At 48.0% G+C, this 24,860-nt stretch overlaps 1 protein-coding gene across 1 annotated transcript in view; it reads right to left on the minus strand.

Moving 5' to 3' along the window:
* LOC142494724 (lysyl oxidase homolog 2-like) overlaps window positions 1-24,860 on the minus strand; it is a 38,157-nt gene that overhangs the window by 10,826 nt on the left and 2,471 nt on the right. Inside the window, exons 2-3 of the mRNA XM_075599158.1 lie at window positions 12,141-12,507; window positions 3,203-3,378 (exon numbers count right to left, since the gene is read on the minus strand). Coding sequence (XP_075455273.1) covers window positions 3,203-3,378; window positions 12,141-12,480 — 516 coding nt within the window. The 5' untranslated portion in view covers window positions 12,481-12,507. The remainder of the gene's footprint in view (window positions 1-3,202; window positions 3,379-12,140; window positions 12,508-24,860) is intronic.

Consider the following 24,860-nt stretch of genomic DNA (forward strand, 5'->3'; position numbering starts at 1 on the left):
CCATCCCCTGCCACCCTCCCTCCTCTCTCCCTTTCTCCTGTGCCCTTTGGAATGCTCGCTCCCTCTCTAACAAGTTCCTCTCTGTGCATGACTTTTCTCTCTCACTCCCTGCTTCTCTTTGCTATAACTGAGACCTGGCTCTCTCAGTCTGACTCTGCTCTGGAAGTTGCCCTCTCCTACGGTGGCCTTTCCTTTTCCGCGCCCTGATGGCAGAGGTGGAGGCGTGGGGCTCCTACACTCCTCTCTCTGCCGTTACCGAACTCTTCCTATTCCCCCCTCTCTTGCTTATCCCTCCTTTGAGGTTCATACTGTCCAGATCTTCTCTCCTCTCCCTGTCCACGTGGCGGTCATCTATCGCCCACCTACCTCTACTCATCCCCCTTCTGCCTTTCTCTCTCACTTTGAATCCTGGCTCTCTTTCTTTCTCTCCTCAGACTCCCCTGTTCTTCTCATTGGGGACTTCAATTGCCACATTGATGACCCCTCTCTCCCTTGGGCTTCCCGCTTTCTTTCTCTAACCTCTTCTTTTGGCCTTCAACAGTGGACTGCAGCCAGCACCCACAAGGATGGCCACTACTTAGACCTGGTTTTCACTAAAAACTTCTCTCTCTCTGATTTCTCCATTTCCCCTTTTCCTCTCTCTGACCATCACCTCATCTCATTCTCTCTATCTCGCTTCTCCACTTCCCTCTACCCCCCGGTTCTGCAGAAACCTGCGCTCTATTCACTTACCTGACTTTGAGTCCACTTTACGCTCCTCCCTCTGCTCTCTCAGCTCTGCTACAGATCCTGACAACCTGGTCAGGAACTAAAACTCTGCCTTGTCCTCCTCTCTTGATCTACATGCCCCGCTTTCTCTCTGCCGCACTCGCCCTTCTAACCCTAGACCCTGGTTAAATTCCCGCACGCGCATGCTGCGTTCCTCCACTCGTTCCTCTGAACGCCTCTGGAGGAAATCTCATACTCTCGCAGACTTCCTTCACTACAAGTTTATGCTATCCTGTTTCAACTCTGCCCTCTCGCAAGCTAAACAAGCCTACTTTTCTTCATTAATCAACATGCACAAGTCTAACCCACGCCGACTGTTCTCTGTCTTTGATACTTTGATACCCTCAGCTGCCTCTCCTTCCTCCATCTCCGCTCAGGACTTTGCTGACTATTTTAAGGAAAAGGTGGAATCCATACGTCAGAACATCCCCTCTGTCTCTTCCTCCCATCCTACACCTCTTCCTAACTCTCCTCCTTCCTTCCTTGACTCTTTTTCCACTGTCTCAGAGGAGGATGTGTCGCTGTTGATCACCTCTTCTCCCTCTACCACTTGCCCTCTTGACCCCATTCCCTCCCATCTCCTAAAACCTCTTGCTCCTACTATAATCCCTATGCTCACACACATATTTAACTCCTCCCTCTGCTCTGGAACCTTTCCATCCTCCTTCAAACATGCAACAGTCATACCATTACTCAAAAACAGCAAGCTTGACCCTACCTTTCTTTCTAACTATCGACCTGTCTCCCTCCTGCCTTTTGCCCCTAAACTCCTTGAACGTCTTGTATTCTCTCGCTTGCTCCATTTTCTCAACACCTATTCTCTCCTAGACCCTCTACAATCTGGCTTCCGCACTGCTCACTCCACGGAAACAGCCCTCACTAAAATAACTGACGACCTCCATCCTGCCAAAGACAGAGGTCATTACACTCTGCTCATATTACTCGACCTCTCTGCAGCATTTGACACCGTGGACCACCCTCTTCTCCTTCACATTCTCCATACTCTTGATATTCGGAATAAAGCTCTATCCTGGATCTCATCCTACCTCTCCCATCGTACTTTCAGTGTCTCTTCTGCCAACACCTCCTCCTCCTCCATTGATCTCTCTGTGGGGGTACCCCAGGGCTCTGTAATGGGACCTCTTCGCTTTTCTCTGTACACACTCTCTCTAGGTGACCTAATAACATCTTTTGGGTTTAATTATCACCTCTATGCTGACGACACACAAATATACTTTTCGACACCCGACCTTACACCTGCTGTACAATCCAAAGTTTCTGAATGTCTCTCTGCTATATCATCCTGGATGGCCCTTCGCCACCTTAAACTCAACATGGCTAAAACAGAGCTCCTCATACTTCCTCCCAAACCTGGCCCTACTACCTCCTTCCACATTACTGTTGGAACTACGATCATTCTCCCAGTAGCCCATGCACGCTGCCTAGGGGTCACACTCGATTCATCTCTCACATTCGCCCCTCACATTCAAAACATTTCTAAAACCTGTCACTTTTTCCTCCGCAATATAACAAAGATACGCCCTTTCCTCTGTTGCTCGACTACTAAAACTCTGACTCAGGCCCTCATTCTCTGCCGTCTTGACTTCTGTAACCTCCTGCTGTCCGGCCTTCCTGCCTCTCACCTGTCTCCCCTACAATCTATCCTAAAAACGCTGCTGCCAGAATCAGGCTACTCTTTCCTAGATCTGTCTCAGCCTCTCCCCTCATGAAATCCCTCTCCTGGCTTCCGATCAAATCCCGCATCTCACACTCCATTCTTCTCCTCACTTTTAAAGCTTTACACTCTTCTGCCCCTCCTTACATCTCAGCCCTAATTTCTCGCTATGCCCCACCCCGACTCTTGCGTTCTGCTCAAGGATGTCTTTTTTCTACCCCCTTTTTATCTAAAGCCCTCTCCCGCCTTAAACCTTTTTCACTGACTGCCCCACACCTCTGGAATGCCCTTCCCCTCAGTACCTGACTAGCACCCTCTCTATCCACCTTTAACACCCAACTTAAGACACACTTGCTTAAAGAAGCATATGAATAGCACTGTGGATATTCTGAACACATGATGCATAAAGCTTGGCCTCCTGCAGACACACTTACCAGAACTCCCTCCTACTGTCTATGTACGTTCTCCCTACCTACCAATTAGACTGTAAGCTCCTCGGGGCAGGGACTCCTCTTCCTTAATGTTACTTTTATGTCTAAAGCACTTATTCCCATGATCTGTTATTTATATTATCTGTTATTTATTTGATTACCATGTGTATTACTACTGTGAAGCGCTATGTACATTAATGGCGCTATATAAATAAAGACATACAATACAATACAATGTGCAATGCTCTGCAGGTCTGTGTGTCACCCATGCTCTGCACGACACACATGCTCTGCCCCCCCAACCCCCCATGCAGATGACTCCTCTCACCTCAAGCCTTCCCACTAGCTCACTGTTGAACTTGAATCCTGGGATCCTCTTGTCGCTGCACTGCACCCCCACATCCTCACTGTGCTTGCAGTCTGTCACTCCCCACCCGTTCGAAGTACAGGCAGCAATGCTTCTCTCCCTGCCGGTACAGTGCACGTTATCCATCCAGATCGGGCCTGTGGGGAGCCCAAAAAGAGGTGTGAGCGGAACGCTCTGTGTGTGTGTGTATGTGTGTGAGGGGAACGCTGCACAGCCACTTGATGGGAAGGATGGCACTGCCACTGCCCACTGGGTGTGTGTGAGCAGAAGGCTGTCACTGCCATTATTCACTGTGTGTGTGCATGTGTGTGAGGGGAAGGCTGGCACTGCCACTGCCCACAGTGTGTGTGAGGGGAATCTTTTTTATTTTAAATACAAAATACAAATATTTACAAAAACACACAATACTTACAGAATAGCATCCAGAAAATGACATAAACAATACATTTATCTTACAGAGATTCCCTTTTCAAAGATATCTAAACGCATCTCTCCAACCTCTCAGATTCCCCCTGCTATATACACTTTACATCTGATAGATAAATAACACAAAGTAATCAGGCAAGTTTCCTGCAAAAAGAAAATCTAATTCTTAATGTCCTTTAGACTAGAGAAGACTTGAGTCTGTATCTTTTCCCCTTAACACTATTCACATTAATTAGTTGCCGCCTTCAGCGGAGAGGGGCACTTTGCATATTTAGTGAATCACCACCACCCTTTTTTTTTCTTTTTTGCACCATTTTTCTTTTTGACCATTTTCTTTCTCCCGGGGGGGCTCTCTGGTGGCATATTTCTCTTATTTGATGGTCCGGCCATCTCAATGTCCTGAATAGATCCAGACCGCTGCGAGGTCTGACTGTCCGACATATCGGGGTCTGCGTCATCCATCTTTTCACCCCAACTCTTTTCCTCCAATACCTCATATGTATTGTGCAGCGAGATCTCTTCTTGGACAGTTTCTGTAGTTTTCTTTCCAGCTGAGCTGGTTAGGGCAGTCTTGTTTTTACTTGTTATTGTTTCCCATTCATTATCGCCATCTTTGCGAGGTTCGCCGCCATCTTTGCAGGGTTCGCCGCCATCTTTGCAGGGTTCGCCGCCATCTTTGCAGGGTTCGCCGCCATCTTTGCAGGGTTCGCCGCCATCTTTGCAGGGTTCGCCGCCATCTTTGCAGGGTTCGCCGCCATCTTTGCAGGGTTCGCCGCCATCTTTGCTCAGATCGCTCCTGTGTTCTCCGTCTGACCCCCTTTGGGCTGGAAGTGTATATGTCAGACCCAGAGACTTTAAAACCTCTTCTACAGGTGTAAGTTGAAGACTTTCTGATGACTCTGTGGTATTCTCTTTATCACTAGGAGATGCTGTATTCTGTACACCAGACATTTCATTCTGCCCATAATGGTTGTGTTCGGCTTCTGGGCAATCTTTAAAGGAATGACCACATTTATAGCACAGGTTGCACACTATGTCCTTGTCACACTCAGAGCTGTGATGACCAATAGAACCACATAAAGTGCACCTGATTTTGTCACACGCTGAGCTTAAGTGCCTGGGGGAATCACATTTAAAACATTTTTTAGGCTGTCCCCAATAAAAACATCGCCCGCGATCTCTTCCAATATATATGGCGTTTGGGAGGTGACATGCCACATTGTGTGTGTATCGAAGTTTAACTTTAAACTTGTAGCCCCCATTCCAGAAACCTTCAGCATCCATACTTTTCACTGGACCAGACAGAACATCGCACTGTCTTTGTAGCCAAAAACATATATCTTCAACCGCTACAGTCTCAATATCAAAGATAATATTCACTTCCACGGTCACAGGGCGAGAAACCTGGATAACTTTAAAGAATTCCCATTCTGGATTATCCTTCACTTCTCTGTAACGAAACCAGAATTTTTCTAGCCCTTCTGGTGTCTTAAAGCTCACTTCGTAGTTTCTGCTACTAGGAGCATGTAACAAAGCATACACCTCACTGGGTTGGAAGCCAAGAGAAACTTTGATCAAGTCTTTTCCTACAACAAATCTGTCCGGTATAGGAACCATATCCCCCCAATAATGTAGTCTGACAACGTTCCTGCGCTTTCTGGCATCATCAAATGACAAATAAGATGTACCTGGGCGTCTTGTACTCCATGCTGACTGCTGGGGGGGAGCTGGCTCGGCCGCTCCTGTTGGTTTTGCTGCCGTTCCTGCTTCAGCTAAGGACTTTGCTTTTGCCGCTCCTATTTCTGCTAAGGGCTTTGATGCTGCTGCAGGCTGTATGGATTTCTCTCCCACTTTAGGAATCTCCATTTCTTGCGCCTCAAAAGCCTCTACTGCTTCAGCGTTCTCCACTGCTTCAGCCATTTCTATTTCAGACACTTCTTCCTGTGCCTGAGCTGTTTGCTGCCCTGTCTCAGGTGTATTGCCAGCATCATTCAGGCTCTCAACCTGGGCTGTTTGCTGCATGTCTGCCTTGGGTGTGGCTGCTAATTCCTGCACCTGGCTGTAACCCTCAGCTGCTTGTAGTCTCTCTGTATCAGGTGCAGTTGTATGCAGTTTCTCTGTCTCCGGTGCAGCTGTATGCAGGGTCACTGCGTCAGGTACAGTTGTTTGCGGGGTCACTGCGTCAGGTACAGTTGTTTGCGGGGTCACTGCGTCATGTGCAGCTGCTTGCGGGGTCTCTGTCTCAGGTGTAGCTGCAGTTGTCTGTGCATTAGTGAGTATGTCCTTGCCAATTTGTGGGATAACAATTTCTGTGACCCCAAGTCTCCTTTTCTCATGCTCTGCCTGCCTTTTACTCTTGGCTTCATTAGACCTTGAGCTGGTTTTAGCCGCAGTTCTCTTACCCGTCTGGTTCTGAGCCGGACTTTCAGTATTCTCCATCTCAGATTCTTTCTGCCCAACATTTTCATTCATCTCTTTTTCCATATTTTCTGACTCTTTCTTTTGCAAACATTTCAGCACTTTAGCTTCCAGGGAAACTTTCTTATCCGCATTCAGATTAGCTTGAGACCTGGTTCCAACTCCTCTCCCTCCTCCAGGGTCTGCCGCCATCTTGGCTCACAGCTCCTCCCCTTCCTGTGTGTGAGGGGGAGGCTGGCACTGCTGCTGCCCATAATGTGTGTGTGAGGGAGAGGCTGGCATTGCCGCTGCCCACAGTGTGTGTGTGTGAGGGGGAGGCTGGCACTGCTGCTGCCCACTGTTTGTGTGTGGGGAGGCTGGTATTGCTGTAGTTCACTGTGTATGGGAAAGGAAGGCTGGCACTGCCGTCGCCCACTGTGTATGTGAAAGGAGGCTAGCATTGCTGCTGCCCACTGTGTGAGTATATGTGTGTGGGGAGGCTGGTACTGCTGCTGCCCACTGTGTATGTGAAGGAAGGCTGGCATTGCCGCTCTGTGTGTATGTCAGGGGGAGGTTGGCAATGGTGCTGCCCACGCGGTGCCTGTGCTCTGTATACTGTACATCTGCTGTGTATATGACATGGTGTAGCCGTTTGTATGTATGTGTATATATATATATATATATATATATATATATATAAAAAAAAAAATATATATATATATATATATATATATATATATATATATATATATATATATATATATATATATAGTTATACGTTACCGTTCCAAGGATTGGTAAACAAGAGACAGCACTCAAGGTTGAAAATCAAAGTGTATTAGTGAAAGCAAAAATACATCCAGAAACCCAACGTTTCGGTCCTACAGAATGGGACCTTCCTCAGGGGGATACAAAGGGAGAATGACACAGTTCACCACATATTTATACATCAAACACTGAAAGTCAATTAACCAATCACCATCACCCAATTAAATTAACACAAGAAACCTGCAGCTCTGATGTCATGTGTTGATTAAGCTTACATAAGATACCTCCATACTGCTAATCACCCAGCTGTGTATTCATCCATTGTCATGGTTATCAATGGGTGTGAGCTCTGATTGATATGGCAGGGGCAATAGGGAGAGGATATCTAAAGAATTAAGGCATGTTGTGCCATACATAAGTGAAACATAATAAAACCAGGGACATATATATCAAACACTGAAAGTCAATTAACCAATCACCATCACTCAATTAAAATAACACAAGAAACCTGCAGCTCTGATGTCATGTGTTGATTAAGCTTACATAAGATACCTCCATACTGCTAATCACCCAGCTGTGTATTGCATCCATTGTCATGGTTACCAATGGGTCTGAGCTCTGATTGATATGTCTGGGGCAGCAGGGAGAGGGTTTTTAAAGAAGTAAAGCAGGTAGTGCCATACATAAGTGAAACATAATAAAACCAGGGACATATAGGTGTGGGGGAGTGTGGGGGAGTGGTGGGGATCATGATGGAATGTACTGACATAACTAGAGGGCAGAGCCAGACTATGTCATATGAACCATAAGTGCATATGGGAATACCACAATACGTAGAACTTACATGTAAACAAATGATGAATAAATATGCATAGACTTCTAACCAAAGGAGAGCAACAGAGGATATTATACCATGAAGCACATCAGTGAAATTAATGTGATTGTCCACACACGCACATGTCCATAGGTATCATCAGGATCTGACCTAAAGAAAACAACTTAGCTTAAAATCCTCGTTAAGCCCTTTTGGGGTCATTGTACTTAAATCAAAGATAGCTTTAGCTTCCAGCTGTAATAGTAGTTTATTCCTGTCGCCACCCCTGGTAGGGGCACGAGCCTGTATAATGGGCATGCATCTTAGAGTTGCTAAACTGTGTCTGTGTTTCCTGAAGTGTCGTGCCACCGGTTGGTGTTTCAAATCATCGTCATCTTCAGCACCCAGAAGTGCCTTCCTGATTGCACATCGATGAATACTGATACGTTCCTTTAACATTCTCATCGTCTTTCCGACGTAGTAGAGCCCACATGGGCACTTGATGAAGTACACTACATATTTAGACTCACAGTTTAAATATTGTTTAATTTTTGTAGATTTGCCAGTCTGAGGGTGAGCAAAAGTACTTCCTGTTTGCATAAACTGGCAGTTGGTACAGCCATGGCATCTGTATGACCCCGGTTTTCTCGCCAGCCAGGTCTTTGCTGGCATGTATTTGTCAACGGGATCAGAATGTGTAAGCAGATCTCCCAGATTTCTGCCTCTTTTATAACAAAAAAGGGGTGGAGTATTAAAGTCTTTCCCAATCCTGCGATCATTAGCCAATATATGCCAATGTTGTTGTATAGACCTTTTGATATGTCCAGATGCAGTACTGTAAGTGCTGACCACCTTACAGCGATCAGAATCAGTGGTCCTCATTGTTGGTGACAGCAGCTCCTCCCTCTTTGGGATCCTGGCTTTGATGAGTGCCTTATTGACTTCTTTGGGATCATAAAATGACTTCTGTTGTAGTCAATGCATGACCGGAGATGTTGTAGACTACCGTCTTTTCCATCTTCCTCTCTCCCCCCTCTCTCCTCTCTCCTTTCTGGAGTCCCGTAGTGGGTATCGGTGGTTTCCACCCACCTCTCCTGGTCTGCCGCCTGTATCGGAGTCGGGTAAGGGGGTTTTTTTTTGTCCTGTCGTACCTATTCCTAAAAAAGGATCCGCAGACGTGCAACTAACAGGCACCGCTATGGGGTCAAACATGGCACCGGCGTATGCCAACCTGTTCATGGATACCTACGAGAACACCCATTTACTTACCGATGCCCCATTTGCGGACCGTATATCTAACTACTATCGCTACATTGATGATGTGTTCCTGGTCTGGCGAGGACTGGAAACAGAGCTTCTATCATTTACTGAGTATCTAAACAAAATTCCATGTACAATTAGGTTCACAGCTAGCTACAGTACCATTGAAGTTCCTTTTCTTGATACCATTGTTTATAAGGACAATGGAAAACTCTGCACACGTCTATTCCAGAAGCCCACAGATATGAACACATTATTACATGCAACCAGCCATCATCCACCACCATTAAAAGCAGGTCTCCCTTTCTCACAACTACTACGTGTCCGGAGAATTGTGAGTGACCCCAAACTAGTGGAGTGTGCACTTCTGGAGATGGCCTCTCGCTTTCTAGAGAGGGGATATGATCCCAAAGAAGTCAATAAGGCACTCATCAAAGCCAGGATCCCAAAGAGGGAGGAGCTGCTGTCACCAACAATGAGGACCACTGATTCTGATCGCTGTAAGGTGGTCAGCACTTACAGTACTGCATCTGGACATATCAAAAGGTCTATACAACAACATTGGCATATATTGGCTAATGATCGCAGGATTGGGAAAGACTTTAATACTCCACCCCTTTTTTGTTATAAAAGAGGCAGAAATCTGGGAGATCTGCTTACACATTCTGATCCCGTTGACAAATACATGCCAGCAAAGACCTGGCTGGCGAGAAAACCGGGGTCATACAGATGCCATGGCTGTACCAACTGCCAGTTTATGCAAACAGGAAGTACTTTTGCTCACCCTCAGACTGGCAAATCTACAAAAATTAAACAATATTTAAACTGTGAGTCTAAATATGTAGTGTACTTCATCAAGTGCCCATGTGGGCTCTACTACGTCGGAAAGACGATGAGAATGTTAAAGGAACGTATCAGTATTCATCGATGTGCAATCAGGAAGGCACTTCTGGGTGCTGAAGATGACGATGATTTGAAACACCAACCGGTGGCACGACACTTCAGGAAACACAGACACAGTTTAGCAACTCTAAGATGCATGCCCATTATACAGGCTCGTGCCCCTACCAGGGGTGGCGACAGGAATAAACTACTATTACAGCTGGAAGCTAAAGCTATCTTTGATTTAAGTACAATGACCCCAAAAGGGCTTAACGAGGATTTTAAGCTAAGTTGTTTTCTTTAGGTCAGATCCTGATGATACCTATGGACATGTGCGTGTGTGGACAATCACATTAATTTCACTGATGTGCTTCATGGTATAATATCCTCTGTTGCTCTCCTTTGGTTAGAAGTCTATGCATATTTATTCATCATTTGTTTACATGTAAGTTCTACGTATTGTGGTATTCCCATATGCACTTATGGTTCATATGACATAGTCTGGCTCTGCCCTCTAGTTATGTCAGTACATTCCATCATGATCCCCACCACTCCCCCACACTCCCCCACACCTATATGTCCCTGGTTTTATTATGTTTCACTTATGTATGGCACTACCTGCTTTACTTCTTAAAAAACCCTCTCCCTGCTGCCCCAGACATATCAATCAGAGCTCAGACCCATTGGTAACCATGACAATGGATGCAATACACAGCTGGGTGATTAGCAGTATGGAGGTATCTTATGTAAGCTTAATCAACACATGACATCAGAGCTGCAGGTTTCTTGTGTTATTTTAATTGAGTGATGGTGATTGGTTAATTGACTTTCAGTGTTTGATATATATGTCCCTGGTTTTATTATGTTTCACTTATGTATGGCACAACATGCCTTAATTCTTTAGATATCCTCTCCCTATTGCCCCTGCCATATCAATCAGAGCTCACACCCATTGATAACCATGACAATGGATGAATACACAGCTGGGTGATTAGCAGTATGGAGGTATCTTATGTAAGCTTAATCAACACATGACATCAGAGCTGCAGGTTTCTTGTGTTAATTTAATTGGGTGATGGTGATTGGTTAATTGACTTTCAGTGTTTGATGTATAAATATGTGGTGAACTGTGTCATTCTCCCTTTGTATCCCCCTGAGGAAGGTCCCATTCTGTAGGACCGAAACGTTGGGTTTCTGGATGTATTTTTGCTTTCACTAATACACTTTGATTTTCAACTTTGTCTCTTGTTTACCAATCCTTGGAACGGTAACGTATAACTACATTCTCTATATGGGACGTGCACCTGTGGCTTACCAGCACCTATTGGAGTGCCAACTGCCTTATCTGACTATATATATATATAGATAGGTTCCTTACCGAGTAGATCCAGGATCCCAAGATCACGAGGCAAGAAGGAGACAGCACACTCAAAGGTACAAAAAGCAGCGTGTATTCAGTAGAAAAACCGGCACATAAACCCGACGTTTCGGTCCTTGACACAGGACCTTTCTCAAGGGAGTGCTAATACATAATGACACCTGACAAACATATATACCCACCACCCATTAACAAACAGATCCCTGATAGGCTAGACCATGATGTAAGACAGCTGTGAGCACTAGCTAATCAATTATGACATCAGCACTGAACGACAGTGGTCTCAGATGGCGTCTCATATATCATGCTGATCATTACTGCCTTAGGTAGCAGTGGCGCGCGTGCGCAATGTACACTCCTGGCGTCCGTGGTGGAGGACTATCAGCAATTATACACAAGAGCTGGCGTACTAGACAGAGGAATGGGTGAAATCCTTTGAGTTATTCAGCATTCACTGCTTTTATTCATTTTACCCATTGTGAGTGTCCGTAATCTAGCATTACCTTTATTAAAATATTACTGTATATACAGAATGATGCTATGGGAGCTGCGCTGTCTTCTTATCGTGTATATATATATATATATATATTAGGGCGAGGCTGGCACTGAGTGGAGGGACTTGGCTCACCTTCTCCTTTAAAAGGAAGAAAATCGCAGAGCACTGACAGATTTTCTAATTCTGATTTATTAAAGCCAAAAACAAGCAACGTTTCGACCTAGTGGTCTTTCTCAAGTGATATTGTTGCCACAATATCACTTGAGAAAGACAACTAGGTCGAAACGTTGCTTGTTTTTGGATTTAATAAATCAGAATTAGAAAATCCGTCAGTGCTCTGCGATTTCTTCCTTTTATATGTTCCTGGGTATGCTGAAGGCTATCATCTTCTCGCATGGAGCTCCGGCAATTGTATCAACCCCTTTTTTCAGTTTATAGAGGTGTGCACCATGTACCTTTGGTTTTCATTGTTACTCACCTTCTCCTTTGCCGTACTTGGAGCTGGGTGCCCATGACACTGCCTCCTGATACCCCAGCTCCTTGCAGACCACGTGGGCCGCGTGGATGGAGAAGTCGTCATCACAGACAGTGCCCCACGCGCCCTCGTAGTAAATCTCCACCCTGCCCTCATTGTGCTTGCGTTTCTCCCCCGCAAGCCTCACGTGGACCTGTGGCACATTACTGGGCAGCTGGGGGGGCAGTGGCTCGGGTGCTTGGGGCTCCGGGTACTCAGGGTAATAGGGCCAGTGATCATATTGCCCCACACAGGGCAGGACAAGGGATAGCAACATGAGGAGGTACCCATGTGTCACCAGCATCTCAGGGGATTATCTGATATTGCACCCCTATAATGTAAAGAAGGAAGAGAAGGGTGAAAGTAATATAACATGTATATAGATACTCATTATCATTATACAGAGCAGCGTGTTAATTATCAGTCTGTGGAAATACTTAGCATCATTATACAGTGTGGCATGTTCATTATTAGTGAATACAGATACTTAACATTGCATACATTGCAGTGTACTCATGATCAGTGAATAGATACTCAAGATCATTATAGAGCATGGCATGTTCTTTATCTATCTATATATCTATATATCTATATATAACTGAAATGTTTGTCTGTCAGGATGTTTGTCTGTGGGTTTGTGCTCGCTCTCATTGGCTGTCATTGGCTGTCAAGCTCTCCCATTTCCTGACAATGGGACGGGCCTTGGCTCTCATTGGCTCTCGCAGTCTCTGAGTGCAAGGGTGACATCATGATATACACCCAGAGAGAGGGGAGATATATGCCCAGACCATGCACAAGCTGTGGAAACCTGGCATCACTCCAGCAAGTCTTGAAGGAGAGAACCTGCCTGCTGCTGCTCCGTTGTGTTTCCGACTACAAAGTAAATGCAGCAGCAGCCCTCCTCCTCCCCCCCAGCAGGCAGGAAACAAAACTTAACTTTCACAACTAACAATTGCACTGAAAGCATTTTTGGACATTGGGACTGGGTCCCCCTGGTCTCTCTGCCCCCCTTGGTCACTCTGCCCCCCTGGTCGCTCTCTGCCCCCCCCAGTTGCTTTCTCCCCCCCCCCCGTCTCTCTCCCCCCCTGTCTCTCTTCCCCCTCATCTCTCTTCCCTCTTCCCCCCCCATGAGAGAGAACCTGTTGCTAACATTTTTGAATCCCACCACTGCTCGAGATGCCGCCGCCGAGCTCTGAAGGGGGGTGGGGGGGGGGAAATCACAACCCTCCTGGCCGCCCCCCGTGAGCCAGTTAGCCGCTGCCCAGCTCTGATGCGGGGGGGGGGGGGGAATCATAGCTCGCCCCCCAGTGAGCCGCCGGAGCCGGGGAATTGGAGATGTGAGGGGGGAGGGACCGGGCCGTTACCGGGAGCGGGAAATCGGAGCTGTCAAGGGGGGGGGGGGGAAGGAGGGAACGGAGCTGTGAAGGGGGGGTGATGGAGCTGTGAATGGGGAGGGGGCGAAGCTGTGAACGGGGGGGGGGGGGGGGGAATGCACCTGTGAACGGGAGGGGGGGGAGGAACAGACCGGTGAGGGTGGGGTGGTGGGAAATCACAGATGTGAAGGGGGGAGCAGAGCTGTGAAGGGGGGGGGGGAACCGAGCTGTGAACGGGGGGGGGGGGGGGAATGGACCGGAGCTGTGACGGGGGGGGCCGCATTCATGTGCGGGGGGGCCAGGATTGCTGTGAACGGAGGAGAAACAGAGGGGGGGAGAAAGGGGAAGGGGGGGAGAGATGGGAATGGGAGAGAGGGAGAGTGGGGAGCGGAGAGAGAGAGGGGAGCAGAGAGAGAGGGGGGAGCAGAGAGAGAGAGGGGGGAGCAGAGAGAGAGGGGGAGCGGAGAGAGAGAGGGGGAGCGGAGAGAGAGAGGGGGAGCGGAGAGAGAGAGGGGGAGTGGAGAGAGGGGGAGCAGGAAAATTAAATCCCGGGCAACGCCGGGTATATCAGTTAGTTAGTGTATAGAGATTTTCAGCATCATAATACAGAGCAGCATCTTCCTTAACAGTGTATAGAGATATTCAACATCATTATACAGAGCAACGTGTTCATCAGTGCATAAAGATATTCATCATCATTATACAGCACAGTGTTTTCATTAACAGTGGCTGGAAGTATATAACCAGAAGTAATATAACTCTGTCTGTATCCCCCTCCCCCTATAAAACACACAGAAGCTGTATCCTCTCCCCCAGTCTCGACCTCCCAGACTCCCTTGGGAGTGTGCAGACTAAATGTTTCCTGAATGAGGTCATGTTGAGGTGACATCACTGGATCTGGGGGATACCCCAGCGATGACCTGTATCTGCCATGCTGGGAGCCTGCAGAGCATTGCACTAATAACATCTTCACTGCTACACAGACTTGAAGATCATTGCACCATTTAACCACTCCCCCCGCTAAACAGACCTGCAGAGCATAGCAGCATTAATCTTTTCACTGCTGCGCAGACCTTGCTCCTAAACCAGGGGTAGCTGATTCCTGTCCTCAAGAGCTACCAACAGGTCTGGTTTTCAGGATATTCCTGCTTAAGCACAGGTGGCTCAATCAGTGACTCAGTCTTTGAATGAGCCACCGGTGGTTGCTACTGGAGGGGCCGGTGGCTGTGGCTGCACCTGGGGGGAGGGGTGGCTGCTTCTGGGGGGGTGCCGGTGGCTGCTACTGGGGGGGCCGTTGCTGCGGGAGGGCCGGTGGCTGTGAAGGGGGTGCCGTTGCTATGGGGAGGGGGGCGTTAGGCCGGTGGCTCCAGGATGACTGGCGGGGGGGGGACAGCTAGGGTTGCCAGGTGGAGTGTCCAAAAATCCTGGACACAATGCTAAAATATGCGAGACCCTCCCAATACATATAAAAAGTATACCACTCCCCCCCAATACATATAAAAAGTTCCCCACACACCCCCAATACATATACAAATATACCCCACTCCCCCCAATACATATACAAATATACCCCACTCCCCCCCATACATATACAAATATACCCCACTCCCCCCCATACATATACAAATATACCCCACTCCCCCCCCATACATATACAAATATACCCCACTCCCCCCCCATACATATACAAATATACCCCACTCCCCCCCATACATATACAAATATACCCCACTCCCCCCCAATACATATACAAATATACCCCACTCCCCCCAATACATATACAAATATACCCCATTCCCCCCCATACATATACAAATATACCCCACTCCCCCCCATACATATACAAATATACCCCACTCCCCCCCAATACATATACAAATATACCCCACTCCCCCCAATACATATACAAATATACCCCACTCCCCCCAATACATATACAAATATAGCCCACACCCCGCCAACTACATATACAAATATACCCCACTCCCCCCAATACATATACAAAAATACCCCACTCCCCCCAATACATATACAAATATACCCCACTCCCCCAATACATATACAAATATACCCCACTCCCCCCAATACATATACAAATATACCCCACTCCCCCCCAATACATATACACATATACCCCACTCCCCCCCAACACATATACAAATATACCCCACTCCCCCCCAATACATATACAAATATACCCCACTCCCCCCCAATACATATACAAATATACCCCACGCCCCCCCAATACCAATACAAATATACCCCACGCCCCCCCAATACAAATACAAATATACCCCACTCTCCCCCAATCCAAATATAAATATACCCCACTCCCCCCCAATACATATACAAATATACCGCAGTGGGCCGGCGGTGCTGCAGGGGGGCGGGGGGATGGGGGCCCAATGGCTGGCGGTGGCCCGCGGTGCTGCGGGGAGGGTGGCTGCAAGCCCAACTGCTGACGGTGGTCCGCGGTGCTGCGGAGAGGGGCGGGTGGCTGCGGGCCCGACGGCTGGCGATGGCCCGGCGGTGCTGCGGGTGGCTGCGGGCACGACGGCTGGCGGTGGACCAGCGGTGCTGCAGGGGTGTGGCTGCGGACCCGACGACTCTCCCACACGCGCGCTGGGAATCCCTCTCACGCCGGCGCGACGGAAGCTTAGTGCAGCGTTTTGTTTTTTTTTATATATATATTTATTATCAACTGGCTCGGCCGGGCCCCCTGACTCAGCACCAGCTGTCCCCCCCCGTTGGCGGCCCTGTATATATATATGTATATATATATATATATATACTGTATGTGTGTATATATGTATTTCTCTGTGTATTTTTGTCATATTGGAAGTAGCGCTGAAGCAGGAATATCCTGAAAACCTGACCTGTTGGTAATCCTTGTCCTAGACTTGATAGAACTGGTAAATGAGTGTCTGTTACGCTGAAGAGATGAATGGCGCTACTTTATTGTGATTCCAGTAGGTTTACACACCTATAAAACCCCAGCAACACCTACCAGCACATACAGGACTCGCAACCAAGTAAAAGCGGGCATGTAACTCCTGTCTCATTATTGTAGCTTTTAAAATGAAAGATAAAAGTCATTGTGTGTGTGTGCATTTTGCACAGAACAGAGATAGGCTGCGGCCAGGGTGGAGCGAACCGCGTGCTCACGCTCGGCGCGATCAGAGTGATAACTCTGAATACCCTCGTCCAGGGTGAGAGTGCTTGCACGTACCTGTGCGCTTGCTGCTTGGCGAGACAACCAAATTTGATTTGGCTGCTCGCTGATGTCATGGCTGCGCCCCCCGCGAGCGTAACTAGCTGGCCAGAAATCACCTGGCCAAGCAGAGAGCATGACATCACGGCACACGAGCACAACACACGAACGTGCTCACAAGTGGTATTTTTATTTGCTGTACACTGTATAGCGGTGGAGGGTTTTTAGTCCCCCTTTTTTTTTTAACTCACCATAACTTTTTTCATTTTATTTTTAACCCACTTACCAGCTTCACATTGCATGGCCAGCAACCACCCTTGCACTGATGAGACCCAAAAGGGTGAAACAGCTTTCTGTGAGTAGGTATACTGACTGTGCTCGTCTTTAACCCAGGCTGTGCTGAAAAAGCCGAGTAATACGGCAGGCATAAGCAAAAAGTTACATTCTGAGTGCTCATTTCCATGTCATCACCCAGAATCCTTGGCTGCAGTGGAAGCACTGTATGATAAAATATAATGGGGGGAAATAGGGTTGCAGACACAAAGGAAAAAACTGCGACGCACCACCACAGCAAATAACGAAGAAGAGGGCAACTCCAAAAATAAAAAACTTTATTTGGCCAATAACAGGAAGACCAACATGTTTCGCCAAGCTGCGCTTTATCAAGGTCCCTTATAAGACTGCTCACAAGTGGTATTTTCATTACACAGTACACGTACATACAGATTTAGTATGTACTGTAGGAATGGGACATCTGGATCTCTGTAATATGCAGACGTTATAGGGCCCTGATAGCAGATTCCAGGCACAACACTGACAGGCCCCCTATGGGTGGGGTGGGATGGAGTTTTTTCAAATAATGTTTTACCTAATTTATTCTCTTCTTTTTGATTGCCTTGGCTAATGTTAGGCCGAGTTCATAGTACTTTCTACGGCGACTGCGACATTGCGAAGCACCGACGCATGTACATGTTGACCATAGTGGGTGCTCATAGTGGGCACGACCGCGTGATGCCAGAAGCCAGATATTTCCAGCGATCGAGGGGGACGTCACGGGCATGTGAGTGGTTCAGCGAATGAGGGCGAACTACTCACGGCCACGCCTCTGCCACGCCACCCGGTCGCGATCTCTGGTCTCCTGCACCAGAGTGAAGGAATCGCTGTAGGGACGGCTGACGTCACGCTGTTGCGTCACCCCTACTATAATAATTGTTTGTTCTTGTATAGCGCGGCTAGTTTTACGTAGCGCTTTACAGAGACATTTTGCAGACACAGTCCCTGCCCCGTAGAGCTTACAATCTATGTTTTTGGTGTCTGAGGCACAGGGAGATAAGCGACTTGCCCAATGTCACAAGGAGCCAACACCAGGAATTTAATTGAACCAGGTTCCCCTGCTTCAAACTCAGTGCCAGTCAGTGTATTTACTCACTGAGCCACTCCTTCTCCCATAAACTATAAACTCAGCCTTAGGCTACGGCCCGCTGCCTGCGCTGTACGCATGCCTGCGAGGTTGGTGGCGCATGCAACCGAGTCCCCCGGTCTGCAGTGAGCTGCAGGGGGAAAGACAGGGGCGCAGCCGTGACGTCACCCGGCAGGTTCGCCCTCATTGGCTGAACCGCCGGGAGGCGTGGTCTAGCGCTCCGTCTTGAGTCCAGATCTCAATTCTCTTGAGAGCAGGAGAAATTGTCTGCGTAGTGCGGCGGCCACCCCTCGCAGCGGCCCCGGCCCCATTGTGAGGCGGCTCTTGTCCCTGCAGCGTCCGCCACAGCGGGTGCTGCAGTAGCCAGCGGGGACCTGGCCTTAGTGTTCATGACTCAACTATCAGAAAAAGACTGAACATGAATGGTGTTCATGGAAGGATAGCAAGGAGGAAACCACTGCTCTCTAAAAAGAACATTGCTACCTGTCTGAAGTTCGCCAAAGAGCACATAAATGATCCACAAGACTTCTGGAACAATGTTCTCTGGACAGACAAATCAAAGGTAGAACTTTTTGGCCTCAATAAGAATTGTTGTTTAGCGAAAAAGCATGATGTGGGCGTGTGATGGTTTGCTTTGCTGCTTAAAGACCTGGACAGCTTGCCATCATTAACACAACCATGTTCTAGAAGATTCTAAAGGAGAATGTCAGGCCATCCGTCCATAAGCTGAAACGAAAGTGGGTCGTGCAGCAAAACAAAGATCCTAAACATACAAGCAGATCTACAAAAGAATGGCTGCAGAAGAAGAAATTCCACGTTTTAGAGAATGGCCTAGTCAAAGTCCGGACCTAAAACCCATTGAAATGTTGTGGCAGGACCTGAAGTGAGCTGTCCATGCAAGGAAGCCCTCAAATGTCACTGAGTTGAAGTTGTTCTGTAAGGAGGAATGGACCAAATTCCTCAAAACCGATGTGAGAGACTGACCAGCATTTATAGGAAACGCTTAGTTGAAGTCATTGCTGCTCAAGAGGGTGCCACCAGGTACTGAATCTAAAGGTTCACATACTTTTTCACACATGGATATTGAATGTTGAATCATTTGTGGATAAATAAATGTTGAAAAAGTATAATTTGTTTGATCAGGTTATCTTTATCTATTATTAGGACATAGATTAAGATCTAATAACATTTTAGGTTTGAAATATGTGAAAATCCTACAGGGTTCGGAAACTTTTTTTTTATACCACACAGTATATATACACACTGCTACACCATGACGTATACACCACACAGATAAAGTGGGCAGAGGAAGTGCCAGCCTCCCCTTCACACACACCTTTGCGCCATGATATGTATATTTAACACCCCTATCTATTCGGCTATACAGATAGGGTGTACACATACAGTGGCGACACACTTTATCCTTAGTAGGCTAGAGCCGCAAGCCGGGAGATTTCCCGGGTTGCTCGTTTTTTTCCCTCGGCGTGCCGCGCGTCATTGATGCGCGGTCACGCTTCATTGGGAGCGTGCGCGCGTGCCCAGGGCTCCCCGAGGGAGCCCTGGGTTGCTCTATTGTGGGGGATGGCGGTGGGGGGCTCCGGGGGACCCGGTGGACCCGGAGAGGGGAGGGGGGGTGCCTCGATCGGAGGACCGAGGCTCCGGCACGCGTGCGAGACATCTCGGCGCACGTCCGGTATCTGTCGCGGCCGAGACCGGGTAAAGGTAAGAATAAACTCGGCCGCGACAGTATATAAACACAGTCTCTGCTCTTTTCAGACAGGGTTTAGACCTGCTCTACTAGAGTGGCTTGCTCATATACCTGTGATCTAGGAACTACCCTGCTAAAAGTTTGCAATGAAATCCAGTGTGGAATGGAACGGGGACAACTCACTGGTGCAGTATTCCTAGATTTTGCAAAGGCTTTTGACACAGTTGATCATGCTATCCTGCTTAACAAACTCCAGAGCTCTGGAATAGGGAAACATGCTTTAAACTGGTTTCAGTCCTACCTATCAGGAAGATCCCAACATGTGCCATCTCAGGCTCTAACTCCAACCCCCTCGATATCACCTGTGGTGTCCCGCAAGGCTCTGTTCTGGGGCCCCTACTCTTCTCAGTGTTCATTAATGATCTTCCCACAGCTTGTAAGGAAGCCTCAATACACATGTATGCAGATGACACACTCCTATATGCACACAGCCATAGCCTCTCTGACCTTCAACACATACTTCAGTCTGACTTTTTGAGACTCGAAAACTGGATTTCCAAAAACAAACTGTTTTTAAACACTGACAAGACTGTAACAATGGTATTTGGGACCAAGACTAAATTTGTAAAGCTTCCAGTGACTGAGCTCCTGATTAGAACCAACGCTAACACCACCTTAACACCTGTCACTAGTTTTAAATACCTGGGCTTATGGTTTGACTCCCACTTAACATTCGGGATGCACATTGATACCCTGACAACCAAGACCTATGCCAAACTAGGGGTACTTTACAGGAACAAATCCTCCCTAAGTCGCCTGGTCAGAAAGCGTATCGCACAGCTGATGCTAATGCCAATTATTGACTATGGAGACATAGTATATGGCTCGGATCCTCAAACCCACCTTAGCAAACTTGACACCCTCTACAATTCAATTTGTCGTTTTGTTCTCCAATGCAACTACAACACACACCACTGCGAAATGCTCAAAGAACTAGATTGGTCAACACTAGAGTCTAGGCGCAAAGTTCACCTTTCCTGTCTTGCCTTTAAATTCTTCATGGGCAAGCTACCCAGCTACCTGAACAAGCTCCTCACCCCTACCACCTGCAGCACTTACCACCTGAGATCAGACTCCAAAAGACTATTCATGGTCCCAAGGCTCAACAAAGTATCCGGACGTTCCTCCTTCTCCTTCCGTGCACCCCAAAACTGGAACAACCTACCAGAGACTCTCACATCCACCACCAGTTTAAGTTCTTTCAAATCTAAGGCTGTCTCACTTTTTAACCTGGTCTGTAACTGTTTCATACGCTCATAATATATATTTTCTTTAACTGTGCATGCAATGTCTTGTATATAATGTATACCCTGTTCATTTATGTAACTGTACTTGTAACCATGTATTATTTGTTTTACTCTGTGCCCAGGACATACTTGAAAACGAGAGGTAACTCTCAATGTATTACTTCCTGGTAAAATATTTTATAAATAAATAAATAAATCTCTCCGTGGGTGCAGGCCTGGGCTGTAGTGGAGTGGATAAGTGCAGAAGAAATAGAAAAAGGGCGCCAGGAACTTTTAAATATTGGTGGTCTTTATTGTAGGTTCAGCATACAGGGCATTCCGCCATAGAACAGAACAGATATTAGGAGCAATCAGGACAAGTTTTCAGTGAACATGGCATCCGCCTTAGGCCGCGGGCATGGTCAGCGCTTAGCCGCTGACCCGCGCTCATGCTTGTCAGTGAGCCTCTGCAGCTGCAATGAGAGCGGCTTAGCAAGGGGCTCACGCACGGTTCCGCAGGCGTGCGGAGGCGTAGCAGACAAATTTTTTTCCGTTTCAGCGCTGAGGGGATTGAGGGCCGGTCACGTGAGCGGTTCGCCCAATGAGGGCGAACCAGCTCCGTGACATCACTAGCCCACCCATAGACACACCCTCGGACGGCGCGCGTAGTAAGGCCAGGGAAAGCACCCGCTTTCCTTCAGCCTCCGCACGAATACAGTCTCTATGGACTCAGCCTTAGGCTGCGGCCAGGCAGGGAGCAGGCTCGCTGGCGCTCCTGCGCGGTGACGTGCTCCCTGCTCGGCCGGGAGATTTGTGGCCGGCTAGGTGCGCGCGCGGTGGGGGGCGATTCGGGGAGTGCGGCCATGACGTCACGGAGCTGGTTCGCCCTCATTGGGCGAACCGCTCACGTGACGCGCGAGAGCGAGAGACAAATTAAATTTTGCTTGCTTCGGCAAGCAGCTAAGCACCGAGCATGCGCAGGTCGCTCGCTCACGCTAGCCACACACATTGCTGCAATGTGTTTCATTGCGGCCAGCGTGAGTGCGCTCGCCCCGCTCAGCGCCACCCTGGCCGCAGCCTTAGAACAGTAGCTATTCCCCCTCCAGACAGGAGTTCCATGTAGTCAATGTAGAATTAGGACCTCAAGCCTTTCATTGAACGTGGGGTCTGGATTCACCAACCACGTCGCAAGAGTAGCCTCTCTTGGTCCACAATTCAAGTACCCTACATTTCAGGACACTCATCCCTGTCTGTTGTAACAAGAAATTAAAACTTTCTCTTTTCTTCCTGCCTGAATTATTTGAATCTGCTGTGGTGCATTCCCTGGAGTCCCAGATGGAAGGGATCTCCTAATGCAGGGAATCCTATGGGCTCCCTCTCCCCTGGATAGACAAGCTAGAACCTGGACTCACACTATCAAAGGGCGGATCCCCACCTTTTATATAAAGGGAGTGGCTATAATTCTGCCCCCAGTATCTGGGGAGATCTTGCTGTAGCAATGCCATCATCGTGTCAGATGATCCAACTGCTCACAAGCAGGCATGTACCTGGAAGTGGCAACATAAAAAAAAAGGGGGAAACAATTTCACCTGCCTAGCCTGGTGACTAGTTAACCCTGGCACTGCCTGGAACTTACCAGGGCTAACATGCAGGGCAAGGGGAAGATTCTAGCAGGGTGCTACACATACACAGCACAGGCAGAGTGGGCAGCAGCTGCCAGACTCCCCTTCACACACACACTGCTATACCTGGGGTGCGCAATCTTTCGCTGCTGCCCCCCCCCTGCCTGCTGCCTGCTTCCCTCGCCTGCTCGCGTCCCCCCCCCCCCCCTTACATTGGTCTCCGGCTCTCGGCGTTAAATGACCCGCGGCGGCATTTGACGCCGCGTTGCCATGGCGACGTGTCGCCGAAAATAAGGTAAGTGAAGTTGCAAATGCCTCACGCGATCCCCCGGCATTAATTTAAATGCCTTGGGGGGAATAGCGCGGGGTCTCTGCAATCGCCGCGCCCCCCCTTAAAATAATAAATCTTGTGCCCGCCCAGTTTGCGCACCCCTATACCATGACATGCATCAACAGCACAGGTACAGAGCAGTGCCACCACAGAGAGCAGTGCCATACTACTACCTCACACACACACTACTACACAATGACATGTATACACAGCCCAGGCACAGTGCAGGCAGCTGCAATGCCAGCCTCCTCCTCACACACTACCCAGGTTAAGCAGTGTCCTATCATTTTGGACTGGGTGTCTAAATAGGGCTTCCCTCTTACCCTGCCTCTGTACCCTGCCTCCAGATCACGTAACATGCTTCCAATGACATGGCCTAATTGACCCCAGGGGCCGTGTTACAAAACCTCATATTTTGCTGATGTCATCTGTCAGTTATGTATGTGGAGAGGAGGTGGGGGTGAAGTGAGGCAGTGAGAGGAGAGAAGGCCCTCCTATAACAGCTCTGAGATGTCTTCTCTCCTGCACACTCAGCAGGGTGAGTGCACTCAGTGTAGAGAGTAACAACGTCGTTGGCACTGCTATGAGGCAGAGGGCACTGCTATGACGCAGAAGGTCAAGCTTTAAACATTTTTTACTGGGAGAGTAGTAGATCCATGGATTAGTGACTGAGCAGAGGTACTGTATTGCGACAAATACAGGCAACACATATTTGGGGACTGACACAAGTCAGAAGTTTCAGATTGTGATTTTGTAGTAAGCAGAGAACTCGGCAACACTGGGCAGCCAGGGATAGGTATTTATCAAAGTCGCCAGCTGCAAAAACTGGGGCAAAAACAGAACCATGTTTATCAAAACTGTGGAATCCACTAAGAGCTCTGGTTATTTTTTTCATTTGGCTAAATCTATGCAGTTTTCTTCATTTTGCAGCCAGGACACTTTGAGAAACAGACCCTTATGTTTATTGGAGAAGTAAGATGAATATAGCTCTTCGTATCATTTTTTATGGCAAAAGGTGCTTATTGACTCACAGTCTGCGTTGATAGGGGTTAACTCTCGGAGACAGAAGCCTATGTAGATTATTGCACGTGGTCTCATTAGAAGGGATGGTTTAGAAGTCGGGAATATAAAAGTTAGAGAGAGCAGAGTATGCCCTGTGGGCAGAGCTGACCCAGGGACCCTAAGAACTCAACAATGGCTTCCTGAAACCCAATTTAGTAATGAGAGAGGGAGCAGGGGGGAGGGAGAGTGAAAGTAAGAGGGTTAGAGAGAATGAAAGAGAGAACAGGAAGGAGAGAGTGAGAGAGAGGCAAGGGAGATGGGGGAGAGAGAGAAAGAGAGAGAGCGAGAGAGAATGGAAGTGGAGAGAGAGAGAGAGAGAGAGAGAGAGAGAGAGAGAGAGAGAGAGAGAGAGACGAGACGGAGAGAGAGAGAGAGAGAGGAGAGAGAGAGAGAGAGGAGCGAGAATGGAAGTGGAGAGAGAGAGAGAGAGAGACGATGAGAGAGAGAGGAATGGAAGTGGAGTAGAGAGAGAGAGGGAGAAATGGAAGTGGAGAGAGGAGAGAGAGAGAGAGAGAGAGAGAGAGAGAGAGAGGAGAGAGAGAGAGAGACGAGAGAGAGAGACGAGAGAGAGAATGGAAGTAGAGAGAGAGAGAGAGAGAGAATGGAAGGAGAGGAAGGAGAGAGAGGAATGGAGAGAGAGAGAGAGATGAGAGAGAGAGAGAGAGAGAGAG

Source organism: Ascaphus truei, chromosome 5 (genome assembly GCF_040206685.1).
Source record: "Ascaphus truei isolate aAscTru1 chromosome 5, aAscTru1.hap1, whole genome shotgun sequence".
Classification (NCBI taxonomy): Eukaryota; Metazoa; Chordata; class Amphibia; order Anura; family Ascaphidae; genus Ascaphus; species Ascaphus truei.